Source organism: Grammomys surdaster, unplaced genomic scaffold (genome assembly GCF_004785775.1).
Source record: "Grammomys surdaster isolate TR1022 unplaced genomic scaffold, NIH_TR_1.0 126133, whole genome shotgun sequence".
Classification (NCBI taxonomy): domain Eukaryota; kingdom Metazoa; phylum Chordata; class Mammalia; order Rodentia; family Muridae; genus Grammomys; species Grammomys surdaster.
The window spans coordinates 1363610-1387642 of record NW_021620941.1 but is presented as its reverse complement, the minus strand read 5'-3'; the positions used below and the strand labels follow the sequence as shown (position 1 = coordinate 1387642).

General features: G+C 51.5%; 1 protein-coding gene across 1 annotated transcript in view; it reads left to right on the top strand.

Annotated features, from left to right (window-relative positions):
- The window catches only part of Fam129b (family with sequence similarity 129 member B), a 47835-nt gene that overhangs the window by 13866 nt on the left and 9936 nt on the right, over positions 1–24033 (top strand). The window contains exons 2-5 of the mRNA XM_028756891.1: positions 16474–16604; positions 20687–20815; positions 21683–21788; positions 22766–22933. Of these exons, the coding sequence (XP_028612724.1) occupies positions 16474–16604; positions 20687–20815; positions 21683–21788; positions 22766–22933 (534 nt within the window). The remainder of the gene's footprint in view (positions 1–16473; positions 16605–20686; positions 20816–21682; positions 21789–22765; positions 22934–24033) is intronic.

The following is a 24033-nucleotide window of genomic DNA, read 5'->3' as shown; positions in this document are numbered from 1 at the left end:
GGAAGTGGTGACATGAAGAGATTGGTGGGACATGCACCCTCAAGGCTTAGAGGAAAGAGAATAAGCCCTATAGGGTTAAACCTATGTAGCCACTCTACAAGGAGATTTAACCCTAGCCTAGTGTGGAGCCAAATGGTGTTGCAGGATACTGACTACACAGAAGGAAGTGAAACCGTGTGTCAGTGGGTATAATCCAGTGGTGTAACATGTAGCCGGTGTAATATTTAGCCATAAGAAGGGAAAGCTCTGTAGACCAGGCTGGCTTTAAACTCAGAGGTCTGCCTGCCTCTGCCTCCCAAGTCCCAGGATTAAAGGCGCGAGCCTCTGCTCCCTGCCTGCCGCCCCCTGGGTCCCTCCCAGCATTTACCTGGGCGCTAGAGATCCAAGCTCAGGTGGACTCGGGTCATCTTGCGTGCACAGCAAGCATTTCACCTGCTGAGCCATCTCCCTACTCCTTTTCTGATTTTTTTTTTCTAAAGCAGTAAACATATCAAATTAAAAAGAATACTGTGACCCTGTTGGTTATATTTCTTGGAGAACAATTCCAGGTCTCTCTCTGACTCCAAAATCGGAGTCATGCCAGTCTGACAGGAGCCAAAGGGGAGTTGAAAATATAGGGTGGGGCCTAGGGAAAAGGAGGAGGAGGAGGAGGGAGGAAGAGTCTGGTGTTATCTGTCTGGAAGGTGGGCATGGTGGTTAACTATTCCTTGTTGTACCGTGAGCTTCACAAGGTCTACTGTGCTTGGCTACTCTGGAAAATGAGTCTCCACTGTCTGAGCCCCTGAGGCTTTAGAGGAGGGCCTCTGAGATAGGACCTGAAGGATAGATGGAGGAGGAGGAGAGGTCCCAAGTACTGATAAAGGAAAACCTTCCAGTAGGTTGTGTGTTCTTGCTGGCCACAGCCACAGCCACAGCTTTGTGTACAGGGCACTTGATAGTTGTTTTGCAAAGTGCCATCACGTGTCCCTGGGAAGGACTAGGCAAGTGGATTGCTGTGCTTGCCCAGGTGCGTGTCTGCGGACCCCAGCCTTTCAGTGTTGGGGTGACACTGGTTGCAGATCTGACCTGCTGCAGTTTCCCAGGCTCTTCAGGTTCAGGAGCTCTTGACAGTGACGGATCAGGAAGAGGAAACAGAGATCTGGGCTTAGATGACAGCTTTAGTTGGCATGCCAGGTGGTGATCTTTTCTACCATTGATGTGTGACCTAGGGCTGGCTCTGTGAAGGCAGGGCCCTACCTTTTAGGCAGTGCTGGGACTGTCTGTCAAGCCCTCAGTTAATCTAGCCCCAGAGGCTGGGCAGGGGCTGTCCAAGAGCTGAGTTAAGCTTTTTGGGAAAACCCAATTGTCTTTCTGTATCTTAGGGTTTCTGGGAGAGGACATTGTGAAGGTCTGGTGTGACCTCACGTGGTCAGAGGACAGATAAAGATGTCTTCAGATGAGTTAGCAGTTAAAGGTGTTTGTTCTGAAAGCCTGGTGACCTGAGTTTGATTCCCGAAGTCCAATAAACATGGAAAGAAAGCCAAACATAGAGGTGCACCTTTAATCCCAACACTCAGGAGGCAAAGGCCAACCTAGTCTACAGAGTGAGTTCCAGGACAGCCAAGGCTACACAGAGAAACCCTGTTGGGAGGGCCTGGACCCTCCCAAAGTACTGAGGACAATGACTATCCCTTCCCACAAGAGTGACAGGCCCAAGGGATTACTTAATCTTAATCAAACTGATCCCAAGTTCCATCCATCCACCTGGGGTGCAGAAAGGGCCCTGTTCTTAACTGTTACCAGCCCCCTATTCAGGACAGAAGCCTGACCAATCTCAATACAACTTGGCTTATTTTATTTATTCATTTTGTTTTGAAGCATGTGGGACTCTGGCTAGCCTCGAACTTATGATCCTCCTGCCTCAGCCTCCTGAGTAGATGATACTACAGCTTCGAGCCACCATACATGGCCCTCTATCTATATGGTCTTTGTACCTGACACGATAGCCTGGGGCTGAGCAGCTCAGCTGCAAGCACCTGAGTTGCGCTGGTTCATCTTCCTGTCTCCTTTGTTCCCTGTGTCTTCTTCCTCCTTGGCCTGGAGAAAACATCCTCCTCCTCTTGTCCTCACCTGTCAGCTCTCAGGACCTTGGGATCTGTCTGAAAGCTGTAGATAACAGCAGCCTGTGAGAAAGTGCATGTGTGTGAGTCCATGAGTGTGTGGAGGCGTGTGTGATGGGTGGATGTGCAGGGAGGGGCCTGGCATTTCCAGGCAGCTTGGGAAGAAACTAGGCGTGGTCTTAGAAAAGGACAGTGGTGTTATAGGCATCCAGCAGGTTCATGGTAGGGGCGTTGGTCCATTCAGTCCTTTCCTGTTGGGGCTGAAGTAACTGGAACTTTCTATTTCTTGGTTCCCATCAGACCTGCATGGACACTTATGGGCTCTCCCTGTCAGACAGACAGGGTGCCAAGTGCTCCTGGCACATCTTACTGGGTCCTTGCAACTTTTGTTGTTGTTGAGACAGGGTTTTTGTTATGTAGCCCAGGCTGACCTTGGATTTGTAATTTTCCAGCCTCAACCTTTCTGATGCTGAGATTACAACCATACCAGTGCTACACCCGGCTTAGGTGGGTCATTTTATTAAAATTATTAAAAACAAATTTGAGACAAGTTTCTCTGTTACATAACTCTGGCTGTCCTGTAACTCACTAGGTAGATCAGATTGGTCTTAAACTCACAGAGATCTGCTTGCCTCTGCCTCCCCAGTGCTGGGATGAAGGTGTGCACCACCACACCTGCCTGGAAGAGTTTTTCTTTTTTAGAAGTATTTATTTTGCTGGCCGGTGGTGGCGCACGCCTTTAATCCCAGCACTTGGGAGGTAGAGGCAGACAGATTTCTGAGTTCGAGGCCAGCCTGGTCTACAGAGTGAGTTCCAGGACAGCCAGGGCTACACAGAGAAAGCCTGTCTCGAAAAACCTAAAAAAAAAAAAAAGTATTTATTTTATGTGTGAGTGTTTTGCTTCTACATCTCTGTGCACTGCGTTTATGCTTGATATCTGAGAAGGTCCGAAGGACATTTATTGGACCTGGAACTGGAGCTGCAAATGATTGTGAACCATCGTTTTGGGAATTGAACCTGGGTCCTCTGCAAGAGCAATAAGTGCTCTGAACTGCTGAGCCATCTCTCCAGCCCCAAAATTACATTTTTTGGGAGGGAACTTTTTAAAGACAGGGTCTCTCTATGTAGCTCTAGCAGTCCTGGAACTCACTCTGTGGACTAGACTGGTCTCGAATTCACAGAGATCCACCTGTTTCTGGCTCCAGAGTGCCATTAACCCGGGCGGGCTCATTTTTAATGCTCATTTTATAGAAAGAAACTGAGACTCAGAAAGCTACAGCCAGTGGTGGAGCTGGACATGTGTGGTCCCAAGTCTGAACTGGTCCTGCTCACCCATCTGGGGCAGAATCTTCTACTGTCTCTGCTTGCGCATCTCTGGTGGCTGAGAGCTCTCTCCCCACAGGTCACCTGCCCGGATCTGGGCATCAGATGCAGATAGAACCCTCGCTGAGGCCCTGGGGGCTGTCTATGGTCACCTGTAGTCTAGCTTCAGTTTGGTTTGGCCATACTTTTTCCAGGGAATTTTCCAGACTTTGTTCATGGCACGGTGCCATCCAAGCATGTCCCTTCCTCCTGTGCCTTGAGCTTACCCACTAGGAGACCATGGCAAGGAGCTTAGATACAGATAGACAGGAAGCTAGCCTGAGGCACAAGTGACAGATAATCAAACTCTTGATGATCTTGGATTCCCAGCTGGTGCTGTCTCTGGGGATGATGACCCAGCATCTCTGATGACCGATGCTGTGTCTAGGGTGGGGTGTGTGAGGTGGTACCCCCATCTATAGTGTTGTAGGACTAGGGCTGTGGTTGGGTGAGGTCTGCTGGCTGTTTTCTGTTTGGTCCACTTCCCCTTTCTGATTAATTAACCTTAGATCCTAAACATGTTATGTTTCCCCTCCCCCCCCATCTCTCTGAGATAAGATGTCTCTAGAGATCCACCTGCCTCTGTCCTCTGTCTTCCAAGTGCTGTGATTAAGGATGTCCACCGCCATGCTCAGCATGTTTCCCGTCTCTTTCTCTTTTGCTTTTTTTGAGACAGGGTTTCTCAGTGTAGCCCTGCCTGTCCTGGAACTTGCTTTGTAGACCAGGCTGCCCTTGAACTCAGAGATTTGCCTGGCTATGTTTCCCATTTCTTGCTTGCTGTACAGAAGGACTGGGTAGCCCCTGCTAACTGACAGGCGCACTACCCTAGCCACTAGTGCTGGGCAGATGAAATGGACTCCTTTCAACACTTCAAGCGCTGCCATTGGCAGCGCCAACTCCTGTTTGTTCAGGCTCTGTAGAATTACTCATTTCATTTAATCCTCAGACCTGACCCTCGTCAGGGGCTGCTTCTCAGACCTGACCCTCGTCAGCGGCTGCTTCTTCAAATGTACAGCAGGGGAAACTGAGGGGAAACCATGTGCTCAGTCTCCTGGAGCCAGTGAGGTGGGCTTATCTGAAATTGCCATCTATGTCTAGAGCTTTCTGTCGCATGGAAAGTCCTTGGTCTACACAGGGACGGGATAAACAGATGCTTGCTTCCTTGCGTGTCTGAAGACTGGCTTGGATTTCCTGTGTTGTCTGCTGGACACACTTGTGATTCTCAGCTCCCTGTTTCCCACTGTCAGGGGCTAGATGCCCTGGACCTGCAGACTGTGTCATTTGCCCTCTGGGTTTCTACCCATTGTGGGGTCGCTTTTACACACTGTGTCAGAGGATAACTTGTGGGAGTTAATTCTCCTTCTCCCCTGTGGGGTCCTCACTGATCTGAGGTCATAAGCCTTGGCTGTAGGTGCTGAGCCAGACATCATTTTGTTGTTGTTGTTATTGTTTAAAGTTTATTGATATTAATTTTACATACATATACCACATGCATACCTGACGCCTGTGGAATCCAGAAGGGGGACTCTGATCTCCTAGAACTAGAGTTCTGGCCACTTGTGAAACCATTGGAGTTTCTGGGAACAGAACCTGGGTTTTCTGCAAAACCAGAACATGCCCTTAACCATTGAGCCACCTCTCCAGCACCATTATGGCTTTTCATTGACAGTCAGTCTCCTTCATTAGAGTCCTAGAGCCCATCCCTGGAGACACACAGAGCCTGGAGGGTAGGCATGATGCTAGCCCTGTGTTGGGCCTGGGGTGGGCTCTCCTGTTGTGGGCTGCTGCTGCTGCTGCTGCTGCTAGAGGCCTGGGCCTCCTTTCTCTGTCTGCTCCCCCAAATGCTGGGACGTCCGTGTCCTGGCCTCCTAGAACAGGTTGCCAACTGGAGCTGCAGGCACAGAGCTGATGCCAGGCAAGTGGGTGGAGCTGGGGAGGAATGAGAAGGCCTTTGTTTCTCCTGTTTGTGTCCAGATGGGAACTGATTTTCCAGACTGAAGTGGAGGATGTGGAGAGCAGTCCCAGGTGCTCCCCCGCCCCACCCCCAGACAGTTCCCCAGGCCTACACCCTGGCTGCCCTCTCCACCCCTCAGGCCCTCCTGTCTCAGCTGTTACCCTTCATGAGACCTGTTGTTGCTGAGTTCTGGTTAAATATTTGCTAACTGAGAAGTTTGCAAGGCAGCTTTGTGCGAAGTCCCGAAGTCCCAGGTGACTACTCCCAAATCTGTGTCTGGATAAGGAGACCCAGCCCTCCTGGGCCTTCAGAGTCCTTTGCAGGTGGCCGTCTTGGCATCTGGAACTAGATAACCTTCCCCGGGGTCATTGTTTACATGCCTGTTTAACGGATCAGGGAGAGAAGGCAGAGGTCAGGCTTGGGACCTAGAGAGCCAAGGTGGGGAAAGCCTGCAGATCTGCTTCCTAATCTATCTCCAGGCCTCAGTCCCCATCTATCCCGGGTCACTTTCCTGGGTCTAGGAAGGTCCCTCTGGAAGCACCAGTGGCAGTTAACAAGGGGATGCGGCAGCTCAGGATTCAGTCAGTCCAGCCCACTAGATGCTTTGACCGTTAAAATAGGACCTATCTCAGGGTTTTCCATTACCATTTGGGTAGCAGGGGTCTGTGATGTCATTCCTGGTTTGCTCTCTTATGTAATCCCGGGCAAGTCACTGAATATCTCTGAATCTTAGATCCTTCATCCAGAGAATGGGTCTGTCAGTTTGTCCTGGTGAGGGTTAAATAAAGTCACGGTGACAATTCTTACTAAAGTGCTTCAGAAAGCTGCCTCAGTGCTGGCTCTGGGCAACTGTGGCAGGCATTAGCTCATGCCGAGATGATTATAATTATATGCAAATGGGGAACCAAAGAACCTTGTGGTGGGGAGCAGGGCAAGGCAGTCTGACTGAGATTCTGAGCCTGGGAGTTGAGGGAGGTTGACTGCAGATTTGGGGATACACTTGGTGTCAGTGGGACACAGCCAGGGCAGGAGCTGGGAAGCACAACGTGACTGAGAACTTTTCTACCTTGGATTGCATTCATTGCTACCCGCTCGTGGCCTGCAGCATGTCAGGACATGGGGTAAGAGCTGTGTCATTGCAGACGGGGAATCTACACTCTCCTGGGGCTGTTGAAGGACAGCTCATTCTTAACAAAGCAAGTCACCTGATCTTCTGGACATTTCCACAGTCCTGAGGGCCTGTGGGCCTGGCGGACAAGTCTCTGATCTCCCAGCGTCTGTCGCTATAGTGGCAGCAATGCTCCTAGGAGCTTCTGGGCTCTAGTAGGTCAGGATTTGCTCTACTATTCTGTGACCTACATGAGAAATGCTAGGTTCCCAGCCAGCCTGGTGCCTCTCCACCTGTATCTAAAGTAAAAAAAAAAAAAAAAGATTTGTCATTTGTAGTGCTGGGAATTGAACCCAGTCTTTGTGCACAACAAGCAGATGCTCTACCACAGTCCTGTGTCCCTAGCCTCCTTCTGCGTCTAGCAGCTCTAGACATCCTTCTCTCGAAGTCTGTCGTCTGTGAGATGGCAGAGTCTCTGTCTATCCACACTTTGTCATTTAAGAGTGAACCATAGACTCCGGATACCTGGTGTCCCCAGCCTACAGCAAGTGCACAGACACACCGTAGAGCTGTGTTCATAGGAAGGGGGTTTTCTTTGTTAATTCCTGGTCTTCAGGAAGGAGGGTTAACTGCAGGTCTCTTCAGGACACCTGCGGTGAGAAGGGAGGGAAAGCTCACGTGACATCCACTTCCCCAACAAAGAAGATCTGTGTTGGGTATGTTCCTTCATCCTCCAGAGCCTGCGTGGCCCCAGCTTCTGCGCTGGCCTTTCAGCGTGAGGGGTCTAGGGGGGTGTGGAGCTCATGAGAGACTCCTCACAAGTGTGGCTAAGTGGGAAGCATCCTCCCATCCTCAGGATTTCCAAAGGAAGAGAATGGGGACGGGGTAGATAGTCAGGCGACTGTGGTTATAATAGGAGCCATACCTTTACCCCAAGGGCAGAAGGAGCCTTAGAAAGTCTGTGAGCATGGAGGACCAGGCAATTCCCTACTACTCCTGGTGTGGGAAGGGCCAGAGGGAGTCAGGAATAAGTTTGAGTCTGAGGTAGGTGTCAGCGGGTAGTGACTGGGCTGGGGACAATGGCAGGTGGTACAGGCTGAGCTAAGGTGAGCTGGCCTGCTGACTGACCTGGGTCAGCTTGCAGTTCTGATGGTCTGGGGCCCAGAAGCTGGGGCCCAGGCACCCACCATTGCTAAGGACACCCTCCTTCTGGAGCATCTCGCCAAGGGGCCAGCATCAGCCCCTGCTCTCTGGAACAACTCCCCTCTGCACAAGGCTGCTGATCATCACATGGTCTCTTCCTGGCTCTGGCTCTGCAAGGTCCTGGCCTGCTGGTCCCAGCTCTTCTCCTGGGCTGATGATGCCCCCTCCCCCGTGCTGGATGATGAAGCCTGTCATTACTCTTCCTCCTAACTTATACCTGATTACAGGTCCAGGCAGGAGCCCTGCATCAGCCCTCCTGATGGGCCACCCACAGGCTGCTGCATCCTCTTCAGAGGCTGACAGTGATGACGGTCTTGGTGGTGGGTGTGAAAGGTCTTTCCCTGATTTTGGTTCCCTGTTAGATTCAAACTGTCCTGAGTCTGTGTCATGTGCGTGTGTCGTGTGCGTGTGCGTGTTGACACACAGACACACAGACACACACACACACACACACACACATATACATATATATTTATATATGCAGTGTATATGTGTGTGCCTGCATGTGTCTGTCTGGATACCTATATAGATATTTGCAAGTGCAAGTTATGGCCAGAAGTGGCTCCCACAGTTGCTCTGTGCTTTACTTGTGAGGCAGGGTCTCTTACTGGAACTCCTTGGTTCAGTTAGGCTAGCCAGCTAATAAGCCCCATGTAGGGACCTGCACGTCTCCGCTCCCAGCACTGGACTTAGAGAACTGGGTGCCAGGCCTGAGTATGTGGGTGCTGAGCATGCAAACTCAGGTCTTTGTGGTCACATGATGGGCATTTTTACCAGCTGAGGCATCTCTCCAGTGTGGCCCCTACACCGCTTGCTCTCCCCTTTGACCTCCCTCCTCCCCCATATTATTTATGTGCTGTGTGTTCTTCGAGAAACCACTGAACCTCTCAGAGCTTTGGTGAAATAATTTTGCAGGGCCTGTGAGAGGTACTGAGTTCGATCCTCAATGCTGTAATAAAACAAATGCTCATACTTTGAGATGGGTGTGGTAGCTCTCTAGAACTCGGGAGGTGGAGGCAGAGGGCTCAGGAATTCAGACTCATTCATGGTTACATAACAAGCTTGAGACCAGCTTGGGCTACATGAGACTGTAGTATTATCCTGAGTGCCAAGGAGACCTAAGTCTCCAGGAGAAAGATTTCAGGTGAGACACTGAGACCTTATATACTCCCATCTTTATCTGTTGGGCTGTGCTGTGTGACTCCAAGAGTATGTGACTACCTCTCTGGGCCTCAGTTCTCCTGGCTGGGCCAGTCAGATGGTGTAGTTACTGGTATTTGACTTCATGACATGGGGAACCTGAGTCCCCACCTCCACCTACCTCAGTCCTTAGTTTCTAGGGTGGGTGGGTCATCATCCTGGCCACCTCCCCCACCTCCCAATCTGGAGTCCTCCCCAGTGCTCCAAGAACCAGGCAGGCCAGTTCTGAGTCTGCCCCACCCTACAGGTGCTGTCTGTTACCTGCTAGGTTTCAGTCCCCATGAAACCCTGAAACTGGGCTGGGCCTGGTAGTGAGGCTTGTTCCACAAGCCCACTGGAGGGACCGGCCAGACCAGGACAAGTTTGGCTCAGTGCCCACATCTGAGTCCAAATCAGGGCAGGGCTTGCTTGAAGTCCCCATGGTCCACATGAAGTCAGCTGCCCTCCTGGTTGGAGATCTTCTTTGTCCTAATGCCACCCTTGTGGACGGGGACTCGGGCACAGGCTCTGGGCCTCAGACCTGGGCTTAGCTCCTGCCTTCTGTACTGGTTCCTGAACAGTGTGGGAGGGGTTTAGTTGTGTGAAAGTCTAACATTAATTAGTCAGTGTACCTGGGGATACAGATCATGTAGGGTTTCTCCATGGGTGCAGCATGCCAGGGCTCCCAGAGTAGAAACTGCTGAGACCAGCATTCAAGCACTGAAGGCAATGGTCCTCAACCTGTGAGTCTCCACCCCTTTGGTGGTCAAATGACCCTTTCACGGGGGTCGCATGTCAGATCGTCCGAATATCAGGCATTTACCTTACGATTTGTAACAGTAGCAAAACGATAGTTTTGAAGTATCAGTGAAAAGAATCTTATGTTGGGGGTCACCACAACATGAGGCACTGTATTAAAGGGTCACAGCATTAGGAAGGCTAAGAAGCACTGGGTTAGGGGCTCTTCCTGCAGCATGTCCCCCAAAGGACCCCACTCTGCTTTCCCCATATACAGCTTAACCTGCAGAATGGGCCTGACACCCCTCTGCCAGCTCCCCACAGCTTCAGGGAACTTCAGGGCACCCTGAGACCCTTGTTCTTCATGGCTTCTGCTATCTACACAGGAACTGGTGTGATCCCCAAAACTGTCACTTTGGAAAATCAGAGATCAGCACTCTTCCGGCCACTGAGCTGCTGTTAGTATCGGTCACGTGCGCTGTCCTTGTAGGGTCCCATTCTTTCTGCTCATTGGTTCGATGATTTCCTCACCGTCTAGTTAGGCGGCTGCTGATGTGCCATCTTGCAGAGATGGAAACAGAGAGGGAAAGTGCCTTGGCCAGGACCACGTAGCTCTGTGGGCAGAACTGGGACTTGAACCCAGAGCCTGTTCTTGCAGGCCCATGTGGCGATGGAGCCCTAGTTTGTGAGTTGTATCCTGTCCAGCTCTCAGTCCCTCTGTCCAGCCTGAGGTGGCTGTAGTCTGGTCTGCTTGACTCACCAGATGTCCGTGGAGGTGCCGAGGCCAGCATTTTGGTTTGCTCCTAACGCAAGGGCTGAGATTTTCATTAAGACCTAAGGTCATCTAAGACCTACTTGCCCATTTAGCCAAGGGAGGATCAGTATTGGGAATCTCCAATAGGCAGGAAGGTCATGTCATCCCCCCCACCCCCAGCCATGACTGCATGGGAGTAGGTAGGGGGCTAGATCAAAGGCTATACTCTCTTAGATCTGACACCCTCAGATACTTGACCTTGAGAAAGTCTCTTGGCTTTTCTGAGCCTAGGTGCCCTCATCTGTAAAAGGAGCACAGTGAAGCTCTGCTTCCTCCTGAGGCTGGGGAGGGACCTAGAAAGTAAGGCTAGAGCCCCATAAGGCACTATGTGGCCGTGTGACATGCCCTTGGAGATGGAGGACTCCCGACAGGCTTTGTTGGCCTGAGACATAGCTCACCTGGTGCTCACCTGGCATGCATGGAGCCCATGTCCAGTCCCCAGCAACACAAAAACAAAACGACAAAATCCCACTTCTAACCTGGTATGGTGGCACAGCTTGGTAACACCGGTACTTGGGAAGTAGGAGAATTATTTCAAGTCTGAGGTCAGCCTGGGCCACATAGTAAATTCTAGGCTAACCTGGGCTATGTGGAGAAACTCTCTTCACTCAAAGAAACAACTCTAATTCCTCCTCCCAAAATACCTCCTCCTTTTCCTTCCAGGCTGTGTGCCTCAGGACAATGTGGGCTGAGAATCCTGTGCTGAGCTCTCAGTGGGCACAGACAGCTGGGGGTGGGGGGAGAACAAGAACACTTTGTTTGTTCTGGACCCCTGTCCAGGGAAACAGCCTTTTTAGAGCTCAGTGGAGTCCCTCCTTTTTTTAGACATAGTCTAGAGCCCAATGCCTGCAGCTCTGGTGCCCTGAGGCTCCCTGGCACAGATAGGGCACTCAGCCCGGTTCTGGAGTCTCTAGCTGTCCTCAGGGTTTCAGAGAACCAATCAAGAACCCCGGGACTATCCACATGGGGCCCAGTTTGTTTTTTGTTGCCTCACAGTGGAATGATCTTCCCTGAGCCTCCCCCTTGTAACCTGGGAAGTGGGAATTTGTATGTAACACACTCCCCTGGGGAATCTATGTGCAGGAGGCAAAGTCAGGTAGCCCAGCGTCCCTGTGTGGTGAGGGTTAGTGCTGGCAGAGGGCAGCAGAGATGGGACACCCAGTCCAGGTTGGGGTGGTGACAGGAACCTGAGTGTACGCACTGGGGACATACCAGCCTTACTTCCGTAACCCCTATTTTGTCTGATCTTTGGGTTTGTTTTCTTTCTTTTTTTTAAAAAGTCTTTATTGGATTTTTTTCAAGCTATAAAAGTTATACCTGGTAATAAATAGCTCAGCCCACCTTTTGCCCTATAGTTGCAAGCTGAGCACTGTTATAATTAAGACTAGTGTTTTCGGGGCTGGAGAGATGGCTCAGCGGTTAAGAGCACTGACTGCTCTTCCAGAGGTCCCGAGTTCAAATCCCAGCAACCACATGGTGGCTCACAACCATCCGTAATGAGATTGGATGCCCTCTTCTGGTGTGTCTGAAGACAGCTACAGTGTACTCATCAATAAAATAAATAAATAAATATTAAAAAAAAAAAAAAAAGACTAGTGTTTTCGGTGTCCTGGGCTGTATGGCCCTGCCTGTGTCCTGCCTGGTCTGGCCCTGTGAAGGGGCTCTGTGATGCATGATTTCTAAATGAAGAACCTGAGGGTCTGAGAGAACTGAGCAGCCCACGCCTGGTTCTCACCCGGCAGCTGGAAGGTGGGCCATCCATGTGCAGGTTCTCGCCGCTCCCTGAGGAGCAGTGTCTGGGCTGCTGAGTCAGTGCAGGAGGGAGGATGAAAATATGCAACCCGGTGGGTGAGGCCAGCCCACACCCACAGACTGCCCCACCCAAGCATCTGTAGCTTTGTACTAGCCTCCAGGTTCTGGGCCCAGTGTCCCTGAGGTTGGCTCTCTCTCATCAGGTGGGGCCACAGCCTGCCTCTCCCCTGCCCTCTGAGGTTCTGTGGGCAATGGTCAGAGCCCACTCAGATCCTAAGTGTCCCCATCTTCTGTGATCTAGTGAGCCCTTCACTCCTTCTGGTTCAGGGTAATCTTCAGTGTGGTGAGCTTTGGCCTCGGAAACCCTACTTAGCGTCTACCCCAAACCTGTGCACTGGGGTGTCTCCAGAGGCTGTGAGGAGATTTGAAGCTGATGTGGGCAGGTGTTGAGAGAGGTCTGCCCCAGGCTCCAGGTGCCACGTGCAGATACCCAGGCTGGATGCTGAGTCATGGAATCCTGACAGCCCCCTTGGAGCTAGCTTCGTGCAACAGGGGGACAAAAGCAGAAGCTATGACAGCTGCTTATGGTGCCAGTATGCAGGAGAGTGAAGCAGATTGCTGTGAATTTCAGGCCAGCCTGGGCTACATAGTAAGTTTCAGGCCAGCCTGGAGTGTACAGTTAAACACTAAAGAGTTGCTAAGTAGCATTTATGGGGTCGGCACTGTGAAGGGCCCCTAAAGAAAGGGGACTGCCTGGGCTTGGGTTACAGAGCCCAGTGGACAGGGAGGTAAGGCATTTTCTAGGCCCATGGTGCCTACTCGAGTCTTCTCCTGCGTGCCCATGAGAGGCTTACGTCTAGGTTAGAACCCCATGGAATGTTGCTGACCTTTGGGGTTCCCTTGGCCCCCACAAATCCCAAATCGCCACCCTTTGTGTTTTGAGGGGGCTTCTTTAGTACCAATCAATCACATGATTCCTTTCCAGCTGACTGTCACATCTCCAGAGTGTGACTGTGGCCTTCCTTGCCAAGGCTCTTGCGTGACTCTGGCCACTACTGTCCTCCTCTACCAGCTCTTCCTGAGGTGGCGCCAACTCACAGATTATCACGCTTCCTGACACTTGCCCGGCACTGCCCTTGGGGCCTGTTGCTGCCCCTCCCCCACCCAGATACTCTTATCTCTGTTCCATCAACATTTGGCCATTGGTGCACCCCCTAGGTTCCTTCTCTTAGTTAAGCTCCTGCTGTGTGGCCCTATGAGGGGCAGCTAGCCCCTCCCAGCGCCACCCATGTGAGGTTTGTACTCTCAACATTAGCTACCATCCCACCCCACCCCACCCCACCCTACCCCATCCCATCTGATTCAGAACTGAACACAGATATGTAACACAGATATGTAGCAAGAGGGTCCTGCCTCTCACATATTGGTTGGTTCTGGAAGATCAGCTTTCAAAGGGTTTGCCAGATTTGTGTCAAGTTCACTATGGGTCCTGAGGTCAAATAGTGGGGAGGGGTAAGCTTGCAGTCAGGAGCGGGGTCCTGGCTAGTGCTCTTTGTTCTTGGGTACATGAGTGTTTCCTCACATCATTTAATGGAGATGTGCCCCACCCATGTCTACTCTTTCCTTGGACCCTGTGGCTTCTCCTCTCCTGAGCTGCGGTCCTGTAACTTATGCTCACCTTTGTGTGAACAGACACTGAATGCCTCTCACCCTAGTCAGTGCTCGGCCTAGGGAGCTGAGCTGCAGCTGCCTGCTGCCCTGGCTTCCATTTATTAGGGGGTCACAGGTTCTTCTGATGCTTCTAGAACCTTCTTTGTCTGCACACCCTTGTCTCAGACACCCTGGATGGGATGATGGGACACGACTGGATCTTCACCTGGCTCAACTTTACTCTCCCTGCTTCCCTTGCAGATCAGCCGGTATGCCCTTTGCAGCACAGCTCTTCCCAGGCATTAGCTGAGAGTTGCCATGGGCTGGACGGACCCAGGTCCAAGTCTTTTTTCCTTTTTCTTTTTGTATATGGCAGCTTCCTCCTGAACTTTACCTGGCATCGGGCACATAGATTTGCCATCGTTGTGATAATACTCAGTTTGAGGGTGGTCGTCCCTGGCCTGGGTTGGACCTCAGAACTGTGGCTGAAGTTCTAATCTGCCATGTTTGCAGGACACTCCTTTCCTGCAGGGAGTCAAGGCCAAACTCCCAGGCAAGGAGTGGGCCACTAAACCTCCTCATCCTTCACCTAGAGCATAGTGATACCACTTCCCCAGCTCTCATGAAGCTGTGCACGTCCCTGGGGTTAGCAGCGTGTCAGCAGTAGCCCTTGGGGTACCCGTCCTGCCGTCGCCCTCCATCCTCCCCCTTCTCCTGCCTTAATATCCTGGAACAATCTCATGGTCTCTGAGAGACTGTTGCTCTGCAGGGTTTTCACAAACAGGCGCTGCAAATGCATTCCTTTCTCCCCTCAAATCAGAATCTGGCCAGACACGACCTCATTCCAGCAAAGCCTGCATGGCAGACTGGCTTTGTGGAGTGGTGGGTGAGCTACCCCCAGAGCCCTTGCCCCTCTTTCCTGTCACTGAAGTAGGATTATGGGTGCAGACTGGAGTCTGAGGTGGTAATGTCGGGGTGAGCCTGGGTTCTTCCTAGCTACCGCTCCTGGCTGGGTTCCATCACCACTCTCTATGTGACTTTGTGCCAATGACAGAACCTCTGTGGGTCTCGGTTTTCTTCTCTAAAAAATGGCCATGACATGGGTCCTGCCTCACAGACCCACTGAGTCCTCTCATTGTCTTAGGCCACTGATCTGTAGACGAGCCAGGGGTTCAGATGAAGGACCAGGTCTTTAGAACTTGTAATCCAAGGTTGTCATCAATGGCAGGGTGGTCTGTCCTTGCTTCTAGTGCTCATAGTGTTCGGGGAAACTGAGGCCCAGGGAAGGGAACTTCATAAACCCCTGGCTGAGATTCTAGTGTAACTTTTTTGGACCAGGAGGCTCCTCTTCTTCTTCTTCTTTTTTTTTTTCCCAAAGATTTATTTTATGTATATGAGTGCACTGTCACTGTCTTCAGACATACCAGAAGAGGGCATCAGAATCCATTACAAATGGTTGTGAGCCACCATGTGGTTGCTGGGAATTGAACTCAGGACCTCTGGAAAGGCAGTCAGTGCTCTTAACCCCTGAGCCATCTCCCCAGCCCGAGGCTCCTCTTCTGAGCCCTCTTGGGGTTTCAGTTTCCCCATCTGTAAACAGGAATGCATAGGCAGGATCAATACCAAGCCTGCTGCCTGCTGGGCCTATTCGGGAGGCCATGGACCCACCCTTCTCTGTTCTGAAACTATAAAAGCAAACAGCTAGGAGAAGCAAGCTGTTGGGTTGCTGGACTGGAGCTGTAGCCCATTGTGGAATGTGCACCTAATGTGGACAGATCTCAGGGTTTGATCCCTGACTCATGAACGAGGCTGGAGGGTCAGGAGTTCAAAGTCATCATTAGCTTTGTAGCGAGTTCCAGGCCAACCCAGCTTTGTGAGGTCTTGTCTTAGGAGGAGAAGAACAAGGTTAACTTGGCAGATAAATTCAAGATATATATTTGAATCACGAGGAAATGTCTCAAATGTTTGAAGTGAGGAGGCTTTTCTGTACCCCAACCCTTGCACCCCAAGGCCCGAGCCTGCTGCCTCTTCATCTATCCCTGACCAGTTTATTTTCACAGGTAGGACTCATTCTTGTTCAGAGACTGTTACTTTCCATCTGTCACAGGGTTTGCCAGTTGCTTCCACCACGGCCTGACTTTTTTTCTGTCCTGGGAGATCTGGTTTGTGCGGGTTGGGCCTGCCACTGCACGGTTAGCTGGTGCTTGCTCACCTACTACATGGTTAGCTGGTGCTTGCTCACCTGCAGGGTGTCCTAGGTGTGAGCATGCAGCCACCGTAGGGAGCCAGGCCCCACTCACCACACCCTGTCCACCCAGGAAAAAAATCAGTGGCTCCCATTTGGTGCTTGTTTGGTCACTGGTGAGGCTGACTCTCTCACAGGCCTGTGAGGTGTGGTTTTCTGTGTGCGGCCACTGACCGGCTTCCCTACTTTGTGCAGACAACTCATGACCAAAGCCCTTGGCTAGCGTGCAAGAGAACAAGGCAACCAGCCCCAGTTTGGGTGAAAGGGTGTTTGTGCTCTGTGTGGACAGTTTTCCATGTGAGACTTTGCAGGCTTGGTTCCCCAGGTGTCTGTGGCGACCTCACGCTCTCATGCCTCCTTCCTTTTCAGAGAAAACTGAGAAGATCCTCAGAGAGTTCCTTCAGTTCTATGAGGACCAATATGGTGTCTCCCTCTTCAACAGCATGCGTCATGAGATCGAGGGCACGGGGCCACCACAGGCACAGCTGCTCTGGCGCAAGGTGAGAGGCATAGAGAGGGTCTAGCCTGGGCTCTGCACCCCTTCTGCTATGGGCCTTAGTTTCCCTATGCTACTGGTCTGGTCTCTAAGGACCTTCATTAGTTGAGGATAACCCGCTTCACTTGCTTTTTAGTCCTGACTGCCAGTGCGCCCCCCACCCCCACCCCCAGTGCCACCTCTCCATTGTCACAGCTGCATTCTGCAATCTTGATAGCCCAGGCTACTCACCTGTCAAGAGAGATGTGTCAAAACCCTGGTCCTGCTTCCTCCCCTCCAGAGTGGAAGTGGCATGGTCTCTGCCTCACAGAGCCATGGACACTGTCCCAGGCCACATGCTCTAGTTCCCTCCCCTCAGGACTGTGGGAGCAGGGTCCCTCCCTGACCTCATAATTTATTATCCTCTTATTACCATTAGGGTTGGGTTTGCTGAGGAAGCTGTCTGGATCTACCCTGGGGTGTCAGTGCAGCCCAGAGTGGGGACCCTTGTGACAGGCCTGGGGGTGACAGGACTGGGGTGAGGTCAGGAAGAAAGCAATGGGTTTGGCTGCTGAGTTACCCAACGTGAGGTAGAGGGTAGGTAAGTGGCTGGAATTCTACCCCGGAGCTCTCTGAAGGGAAGTTTTGCTGCTGACTGTGCTGGTGGCAGGGACAGGTGCTACAGTTCTACAAATGCTTAAGGTGACAGCCAGCAAATGGCTGTTTACAGGATAAGTTAGGAGCTGGGAAGATGGCTGGGTGGATCCAGAAACCAGAGTCTCAGCTGGTCTGGAGGAGGCTGCTTCAGCAAGGCCCTGAGGGTTGGTTGGGGAGGGATTGACAGACAGAGGGAAGGGACTGACAGACCAGGAATCCTTATGTACAAAGTCCCAAAACTTAGCCCAGAGCTATTGGGCTGGGCTGGGGAGGCACCCAGAGCTGGCTTAGATTCCTAGCCTGGGATCCTTTCTTTCCATCTGCAGCTTGCCCTGGGAAGAAAGAAAGGTTAGGCTGTTTGTCTCTGCTCCGGGTGTCATGACTGACTGTAGAGCAGAGGTATTTGGATCAGGCCTGCTCTCAGGCCTGGCATCTGTGCACCCGCCCCTGTGTAACAAGGAAAAGGAAGGCTTGAATTTAGCCCAGGTGAGCATGGCCTACTCTTCCTATCTAGAAGGAAGGTCACAGGCAAGTCCAGTGTGGTGACGCAACCTGTAATCCCAGTACTTGGGGAGCTGTGGAAAGGCCAGCCTGGGCTACAGGGTAAGCACCGGACCAAGGAGGGCTATATCCTAGGATCCTGTCTTAACACAAGAACCAAACCAAACAAAAACAAACAGTGCAGGCAGCCCAGTTCCCAAGAGCCCAGGGCGAGTGGGAGCCCGTGCTGTGTTAAGCATTTTCTGTGTTTGGCTTGTCATGCTCACAGGGCTGTGTGCTCATCTCGCCAAACAGGCTATGTAGCCAGAGCAATGGCTTGAAGTTGCTCACGGTCCCTAAAAGGACCTTGGTGTCTCATGAGAGTGACCGCCATGTAAAGTCATGGTACCGATAGAAAGGAAATAACATTAGTCACCAGAATGATCACAGTCATTTTCTAAAGAAACAATCACAGCCCATAATAAGAGCAAATGGGTCTGGGCGAGGTGGCTGGTCTATGATCCCAGCACTCAGGAGGCTGAGGCTGGAACAGCAGGAGTTCAAGGCCAGTCTGGGGTAAAACTGCTGTCTCACCTCCCACCCCAGCAAGCAAAACAGTCAATAGTTGTTTCTCCCAGCCTCTTGCCCTGCTCTGAAGGTCACTGAGGTACTGAGTGCCTGGGGCTGGGGCTAGGGAGTTGCTTCTCTGGTGCCTGTGTGGGGAGGCCAGGATGGCCCTGATTTGTAGAGTATGAAATATTTTGTACCTCCTGCAGGCCTTCTGCTCAAAACAGGACTCCGCCATTTGAAAAAAAACTAATTTTCTCCTTTTGAGATAGGGTCTTTTGTAGCCCAGGCTAACCTCAAACTCCATCTGTAGTAGAGGATGACCTTAGACTTCTGGTCTCTGTGCCTCTATCTCCCTCCTGAATCTGGGATTACAGGCTTGTTTGTAACACCTCAGTTTAACTTTGAAAAAATCTTAAAAATAAAATCTAAGCCAGCAGCCAGGCAGCCTCAGGGAATGGCTCAGAATCAGGGAGGGGGGCTGTACTTGGTGGAGGGGTGCAGAGCAAGCTGCCTCAGGGAGTGGCTCAGCATCAGGGGGTATGCTTGGTGGAGGGGTGCAGAGCCTGGCTTCCCAGCTCAGGCATTGCCTCTGCGGTCACTGTAAGGCTGTCCCTAATCCCAGGGCCTTCCGGTTCACCAAACAGATGCTCAGCTGAGCTAGCGGGGCTGGGTCTTCCCAGGGTGTTAGGAAAACCCTAGCTGCTCTTTCTAGAAAAGACAGATTGGAGGGCTGGGTTTCAGAAGTCTAAATATAGACCACTAAGTGGAGGCCTTCTGACTTGGGCAGAACCCATGATGGGGGAGGGGAGCAGACCCATTTTTTTCCTGTAAATATTTTTTTCTTGAGAGGAAACGGGGCTTGGGTCCTATTGTTTGAGCACAATGGGCTCTCCTTTTAAGAGTGCAGCTTTCCCCTGAGGAGCAGCAGGGGGCAGCTAGGGAAAGGAGCCAGGGAAGAATGCAGAAGGAGGGGCAAGATCCACAGAGGCCTGAGAGTATGGGCAGAGTCACAATGTCCCCCATCGGAACATACAGCACTCGGTCTGATTTGTAATTGGTACTGTGTTTATCATAAAGTAAACAGAACTTGCCCAGAATTGGAGATCTCTAGATTCTCCTGGTTCCTATAGTCCATTGCAGCTTCTGTATCTCCCTTCCAGAAGCTTCCTTGATCTCTGTAGCTTCAGCCTGGGCTCCTACCCTTAGTGTAAAGACATCCCACCTCCAATGTCCAAGTCAGTCCGGAAGCTGGGAGTGTGTCTCCTGCACTCGGCCAATTACTGTCATGGCCACTGTTTGTTGGCTCCTGAGTGCTTAGCCTAGTGTCTGTCACGAGTCAGCTACACCCTAGTTTACAGATGAGGGAACTAGCCGTTGCAGTCTCCCACGTCTTTGTGAGGTTTTATAGGACTGTCTGAGTGTGTCTGCAGCCCACACCAGTCACCTCTCTGCCTGGGATGCCAGCTGGCCAGCTGGCTGGGCTGGGGAGCTCTGGATACAAGTTCAAGTCTTCATTGCACTGAGGAGAAACTGAGGCCCAGAGCTGGGCAGAGGCTTAGGCATTAGGACTGTCCAAGTGTGGCCTGTGAGTGTGTCCTCCAGCTGGGTGAAAGCCCTGGGGAACAGTGGCAGGTGGCTAGGGAAAGCAGCCTGCTCCCCAGGACCAGGAAAAAGTGAGAACCCCTAGGTCAGCATGGCTCTGAATGAATTCCAGACTGAGTTACACTCTGATTCTATTTGAACCCAGAGTGAGCACCTCACCATCCTAAACCTTTATCTGTGCAGTGGGTACAGTGCAGCCTCACTTCCGAGACCTGATGAGCCAGGGATTTGGTTGTGGTATGTGTGTTCATGTGTGTGTGTGCGCGTGTGTGCATATGTGTGTGAGTGTGTGTGTGTGTGTGTGCATGTGTCTGTGAGTGTGCATGTGTGTGTCTGTGAATATATGTGCTCATGTATGTGTGTATCTCTGTGTGTGCACGCGTGCGTGCATACGTGCGTGTGTGTGTGCATCTGCGAGTGTGCATGTGTGTGAGTGTGTATGTGTGTCTGTGAGTGTGCATGTGTGTGTGCATGAGTGTGTGTGTCTGTGAGTGTGCATGTGTGTGTTCGTGTGTGTTCATGTGTGTGTACCTGCACGTGCGTGTGTGTGAGGTTTTTTTTTTTTTTTTGGTTTGGTTTTTCGAGACAGGGTTTCTCTGTGTAGTCCTGGCTGTCCTGGAACTCACTCTGTAGATCAGGCTGTCCTCGAACTCAGAAATCCACCTGCCTCTGCCTCCCAAGTGCTGTGATTAAAAGGCGTGCGCCACCACCGCCCGGCGTGTGTGTGAGTTATAACACAGGCACTGATGACTGTGCTCCCGCTTTGCTGGGACCGCTCATGTTCCTTCCTGCCCACAGGTGCCCCTGGATGAACGCATCATCTTCTCCGGGAACCTTTTCCAGTACCAGGAAGACAATAAGAAGTGGAGAAACCGCTTCAGCCTGGTGCCCCACAACTATGGACTGGTGCTCTATGAGAACAAAGTGGTGAGTTTGGGGTGAGCCGGCTGCCCTCCTCGGAGCTCCTGGTGGCTGCCCGCCCTCCTCCAGGCTTACCTAGTTCTTTAAAAAAAAAAAAAAGTTAATTTATTTTCATTTCATGTACATTGATGTTTTGCCTGCATGTATGTCTGTATGGGGGCATCAGATCCTCTGGAACTGGAGTTACAGACAGGTGTGAGGTGCCATGTGGGTGCTGGGAATTGAACCTAGGTCCTCTGGAAAAGAAGGCAGTGCTCTTAACCACTGAGCCATCTCTCCAACCCAACTTACCTAGGTCTTTCTCTGTGACCCCCATTCTACCATCTGAGGCTCCCGACACCATGTCTTCCCCTCAGGCCTGCCACCTCCTATCTCTCCATGGAAGTTCCAGGGCTAAAGCAGCATTTCTTTCTTTTCTTTTTCTTTTTCTCTTTTTTAAAGTAGCATTTCTGATCCTTCTCCACTTCTCCAAGTCTGCTTGGCCTCAGAGGCTCTCCCTCTCAGTCATTTTGTCCTGGGTCCAGATGCCCACCTCAAACCCTTCTTGAGATCATTCTGCTCTCTGGTCACTCCCAAGCCCCACCAAATCCCTGCATCACTGCAGAGCCAGATGTAGAACCAGATGTAGAACCAGATGTAGACTCTGGTCACAGAGGCATTAGTGACAGCCATCACAGAGACGGCTGTCCCAGCAAAGCTCCTTACGTTCTAAGGCATTGCGCTGAATATTTTTTGTGAACACTTCTCCTTTATGTAGTGCCTGCCTCCCAAACCTTGAACAAGTGGTAGAGCAACCCCTGGGGCCAGCTGGAAGTGAAGTTTGTGCTTGGCTACATTCTGAACCTTGAAGCCCCATTTCCTTGCTCTCTTCAGGCCTATGAGCGGCAGATACCACCCCGAGCCGTCATCAACAGTGCGGGCTACAAAGTTCTCACCTCTGTTGACCAGTATCTGGAGCTCGTCGGCAATTCCCTGCCAGGTAAAGAACCAGTGGTCTCCAGCCATATTGTCCTATGTAGGCCTAAGGATTGGCCAGGGAAGGGGATGACTTGAGCCTATACTTGGGCCCCATTCTTCAGGGCAGCCAGTGGGGCTTTGAATGTCTACAGATCTCTTGAACAACCGAAGCCCTCAAAGGGGAGGGTCCAAAGGCCTGCAAGGTGGAGTTAGCCCCCAGCTGTGTACAGATAGGGTCTAGACCCAGACTCTGTGGGTCCAGGGAAAGAAGATGGGAACCCTGCAATGTTGATGCCAAGGGTTTCTTCCTGTTCTTCTCAGCCTGCTGAGGCTTGCAGAGTCTTACAGTCCCCACCTGGGACTGGGGATGGAAGCTTACAAGGTAGATGCTGGGTAGGAGTCCAACTTCCAGGATTCCAGGACTGAGTCTCTGTCCTTTTAAGCCCCTCCTCCTCTGACATCAGATTCCTCAGCATCAATTAAATCCTGGTGCTGAGAGGGCTGCGGGTGTGTCACAGCTAGCCTATCCCAGCCACTCAGAGCCACGCACAACTGTTACTGTCATATTACTGACCACGGCAGTGAGCCCAGGGCCTACTATCTTGCTGGATCTAAAATATCCCTGAGAGCCAAAGAGATTGAGAAAAATTCCTTTGTATTTATTTTGTTTGCCCACATGCCTCCCTCCTTCCCTGGATATTTAAACCGTCAGCTTGGCTTCTGCCGTTGAAATTTGAAGAGAAACTCAAGAACATAATGAACTAGAGGCCTGACCCTGTCATAGTGTCTTACACACAAGCAAGGTGGATGTAACCTATTTCCAGTTCTAGGAAGAGAATCCACACCGATGCCAGGTTTCTCAGTTACTGTGGCTGGGCCATGGGGTCAAAATGAAGGTCAGCTGCTTCCTTGCTGATGGGATGTCCCTAGGACAGAGCGGCCTTCTCTAGGCCCGAGCCTAGACCTCAGCGGCAGCTGTTCACATCTGTGTCTCTACAGGGACCACATCGAAATCAGGCTCCGCCCCCATCCTTAAGTGCCCAACGCAGTTCCCTCTCATCCTGTGGCATCCTTATGCCCGGCACTATTACTTCTGCATGATGACGGAAGCGGAACAGGACAAGTGGCAGGCGGTGCTTCAGGATTGCGTCCGACACTGCAACAACGGTGAGACTCCAGCAGGCGGCGGTACTTACTAATGTGCCGAATGGCGACACCTACTGGTTGCATATGGAATGGCTATCCTGCTCTAGGATCTGCTCTTATTTCCCTGCTGAGATCGTAAGAAACGTTTGATTATCACTTCTTTTTTTTTTACTTTTTTTTTTTTTTTTTTTTTTGGTTTTTCGAGACAGGGTTTCTCTGTGTAGCCCTGGCTGTCCTGGAACTCACTCTGTAGACAAGGCTGGCCTCGAACTCCGAAATCTGCCTGCCTCTGCCTCCCAAGTGCTGTGATTAAAAGGCGTGCGCCACCACCACCCGGCAAGATTTTTTTTTTTTTATAATAGCTGGGTATATGGTTTCTGGAGGATCCCTGTGAATTCCAGGGCTAGCCTGGGCTATGTAGTGATTCTAGGATAGCCTGGGCTACACTGGGATCCTGTCACATTACACACTAAAATATTTCTTATGATGTAGTTTCCTTCTTTACACATGGTAATCTAGAAATGTTCCTTTCGCCGTCCCTCATCTGTAAACTTAGGCTTTGGCCCTTTGGCTCACTCGTGTGCTCCGCTAACATTTATGGCCTTGATTCTGAGCTTCTGAAAGGGGAGCCAGGCATGCACCTGTCCACATACAGCCAGCTGTGTGATGGAGAGACAGATGGGGCACAGATGAGCTACCAGGATGCTGTTCTTTATGCTGGGCACTGGGGGCATGCTGGGGGAGGTGCTGCCCTGCATGGAGGGAGGAGGTGATGGAGTAGGCTCTACTGTGGCAGTGATGGATAGGCACAGGTTGGGCAAGTGCTTCCCGTAAGAGGCCGTGGCCCCCATAAAGGGTGGCTGGGAATAGGGACAGTACTCTGTGTGTGGGGGGGAGAGATGGAGAGGGGAGTGAAACTAGAGAAGGGCCCTCAGGCCAGGTCTAGAAGGGCCTTATAGAATTCTAAGGAATTATAAAAGTTCAGGATTGTCCTTCAGTGTGAGGGAGTGAGGGTCTTTCTGCCCCTGTAGAAGAAGTAGCCCTGACCTGCTGCTGTGGTCCCAGAGGCAGAGGGAGGCCTAGAGCGGCTTCCTTGTGCTCTCAGGATCAGCTCTACCTGG